Source organism: Sinocyclocheilus rhinocerous, unplaced genomic scaffold (genome assembly GCF_001515625.1).
Source record: "Sinocyclocheilus rhinocerous isolate Xijiao unplaced genomic scaffold, SAMN03320098_v1.1 scaffold102, whole genome shotgun sequence".
Taxonomy (NCBI): domain Eukaryota; kingdom Metazoa; phylum Chordata; class Actinopteri; order Cypriniformes; family Cyprinidae; genus Sinocyclocheilus; species Sinocyclocheilus rhinocerous.
Genome location: NW_015627239.1, coordinates 357,401 through 360,542, shown reverse-complemented (window position 1 = coordinate 360,542; position 3,142 = coordinate 357,401). Strand labels below are relative to the sequence as shown.

Below are 3,142 nucleotides of genomic sequence, written 5' to 3'. Positions count from 1 at the left end.
TGACTACTATATATATATATATATATATATATATATATATATATATATATATATATATATATATATATATATATATATATATATATATATATATATATATATATATATATATATATATATATATATATATATATATATATATATATATATATATATATATATATATATATATATATATATATATATATATATATATATATATATATATATATATATATATATATATATATATTCTTATTTTTATTTTTTATTTTTTTTATTATTATTTAATTGGTTTAGTTTTAGTTAACAGTAATAAACCTGCTTGAGCTCTGGTTGCTTTCTGACCCTCCATGTAAGAAGTGTCTTGATAGTCACTAATAATAAATAACTTAACTAGTTGATACGGGTCCTGAACGTGTGTGTGTGTGTGTGTGTGTGTGTGTGTGTGTGTGTGTGGTTTTTCTGAATTTTGCTGTAAAAGGTGGTGTACGTGTGTGTGTGTGTGTGTGTGTGTGTGTGTGTGTGTGTGGTTTTTCAGGTGTGTTGTAGTTTGAGAGTTATCCGATAGAGGGCGGATTTTCCCTATTTTCTCTTTAAAAATGAAGTTTTCTTTTCTTTTTTAATGTCATTTTCCTCTAAATATTTAATCTATTGGACTTATGTGCTTTGAAATGCCTTAAACCTAAAATTATTAGAATTATATTTAAATGAAGTGGCTTCATGCGCAGTGTATGTAAATTCCTCTCTGGCTGACGTCGCTTTGGAAGGCGATACTCTGATGACGTCGCAGCTCTCCGGGCCCGGTGACGTCACTGCTGGCGTAGCGGATCGTGTGTGTGTGTGTGTGTGTGTGTGTGTGTGTGTGTTTGCAGTTGGGCGCCGCGGACCCAGCAGATCATGACGCTCGCTCGGTTTCCCCTTCATTCGATTCGTTTGAACGCTCGACGGCCCGTTTGATCCGGATCCGATGGAGGGAGCCGCGGCCGGAGGATGTTCCGCGCTGCCGGAGGACGCGGACGCGGTGCTCGGCGAGGGATGCGGGATGGATGCTGCAGAGCTCGGTACGCGGAGGATCTTTTACATTCATGCTTGTGTTTCACATACGGATCGATTTAATGCATATAAATTGCGTTTCCATAAAAAAAAAAAATACATTTTAAAAATATTATTTTATAATGCAGTCATGTTGGAAGTGCCTGAGAGTACCAGGTTTATTAATAAGCTAATCAAACAGTACTATGGTATTCCCATTTCATACAATCACTGATTATTTGACTGCCATAGCACTTCTGTTCTAAGTGCCATAATGTTTCGATTATTTATTTTCAGATTATTTCCATATGCTGTAAGAACATACCATGGAAAGTCACAATTAGTGATGATAGTATATTAAAATACCATGGTTTTACCATCTGATCACTGAATCATGGTACTGCTACAATATATATATATATATATATATATATAAATTAGATTGCATATAAGAACATACCATGGAAAGTCACAATTAGTGATGATAGTATATTAAAATACCATGGTTTTACCATCCGATCACTGAATCATGGTACTGCTACAATATATATATATATATATATATATATATAAATTAGATTGCATATGTAACATATGTACATAATAGTCAAGAGAGTCAAAATATTTAAACATTTATATACAAAATAATCTATATACAGATACGATATCACCTTTTACCATGTTTTGTTTTGATGCGCACCATAGTAGTGCCATGATACTCTTAGAAGAACCAATTAATTAAATACCATGAGTTATGAATTTCCGTGTTATGCCACAGTATAATAAGGGTCAGTTTATTAATCTTCTGTTCATTTTAGTGTAGATGGATAAAGACTGATTTGTTCCTATTCATTAATATTAAATATTATTTTATAGAATATGAGATGTTTATTTGCACAGATCGTACTGTGGTTTGTATTCGTGCAGTTGGACTCCGAGTATGTATTTATTTGTTCATTATGAGTGTTAATATTGAATGTCAGTACGAGTGTGTCCTTCAAATGCGAACTCAAAGTCAGTCTGAGTAATAATGCTCTGAAGTGTCTCGGTGAGCTGGAGAGTGTTTCCTCGTGTTGCCAGCTGTTCCTGTAGAATATCCTGTTGAGAACACACAGACAGGGGGTCTCTTTCAGGTCCCTTGGGCTTGATTTTAGGGCTCTGCTGTGCTGCTCGATCAGTGCTCGGCTGCTAATCCTGTTTTTTAGCCGCAGTTTTCCGCACTCAGCATTCCTGTTCATCACGGATTCAGACCGTGTGCCACCGTCACATGATCATCCCTTCTGTCTGTTGACGTCCATTATTACTGTAGTGTTGAGATGGGAGCTTTACAGTTAGATATTCCTGCTGTAGCTCTAATGAGAAGATGATGAGAGACTTAATGGAGGTCTCAGTTATGTTTCATTCAAATAAGAACAGTGTATCGGATGTTTCTTCTAAGAAGAAATGAAAACACACAAATACAGTAAGAGAACAGAGCTGTAAAACGGACAGCTCAGATCATCTGATGAGATATGTGACCCTGGAGCACAAAACCAGTCATAAATGCATAAATAAGCTTTTCATTAATGTATGGTTTGTTAGGATAGGACAATATTATTTTTTTGCCTCCAGAACAGACCTGTGACCAGTTTTTGGGTCGTGACCCGCCAGTTAAGATCTAAAGGAGGAAAACTGAAGCGAATGGCTTGTTGCGTGCAGTTTGTTTTGAGAATAGAGGCTGCTGGCTGTTGTTGAGACTCAGTGTGTAACCTGAACTATGTGTTTCAGTCTCAGTGCTGAGCGTGCGAGCCTCTGGCAAACAGACACGCTCGTACCTGTACCACAGATTTACAGATCCACTCCACACGGTTAGGAAACGTATGAACAACCGCATAGGCCAGTTGAGTTGAGTTAAAGGGGTCCTATTATGCTCTTTTACAAAGTCTTGATTTTGTTTTGGGGGTGTACTAGAACATGCTCTCATGCTTGGTGGTTCGAAAAACACATTATTTTTCACATAATTTACATTATTAAAATACCTTTCTCCCCAGGCTGGCACAAACGGCTCGATTAGTTCCGGCTTTGATGAACTTCTTCATCGTCTCGTCTGATGCACTCAACCAAGCGTTCTAACCACAACCTCGCCCCT

At 36.5% G+C, this 3,142-nt stretch overlaps 1 protein-coding gene across 1 annotated transcript in view; it reads left to right on the top strand.

The window, feature by feature from the left end:
- The first annotated feature begins 864 nt into the window (after positions 1–864).
- LOC107724086 (phosphatidylinositol 4-phosphate 5-kinase type-1 gamma-like) overlaps positions 865–3,142 on the top strand; it is a 43,827-nt gene continuing 41,549 nt past the window's right edge. The window contains exon 1 of the mRNA XM_016532869.1: positions 865–1,043. Within this exon, the coding sequence (XP_016388355.1) occupies positions 950–1,043 (94 nt within the window). The 5' untranslated portion in view covers positions 865–949. The remainder of the gene's footprint in view (positions 1,044–3,142) is intronic.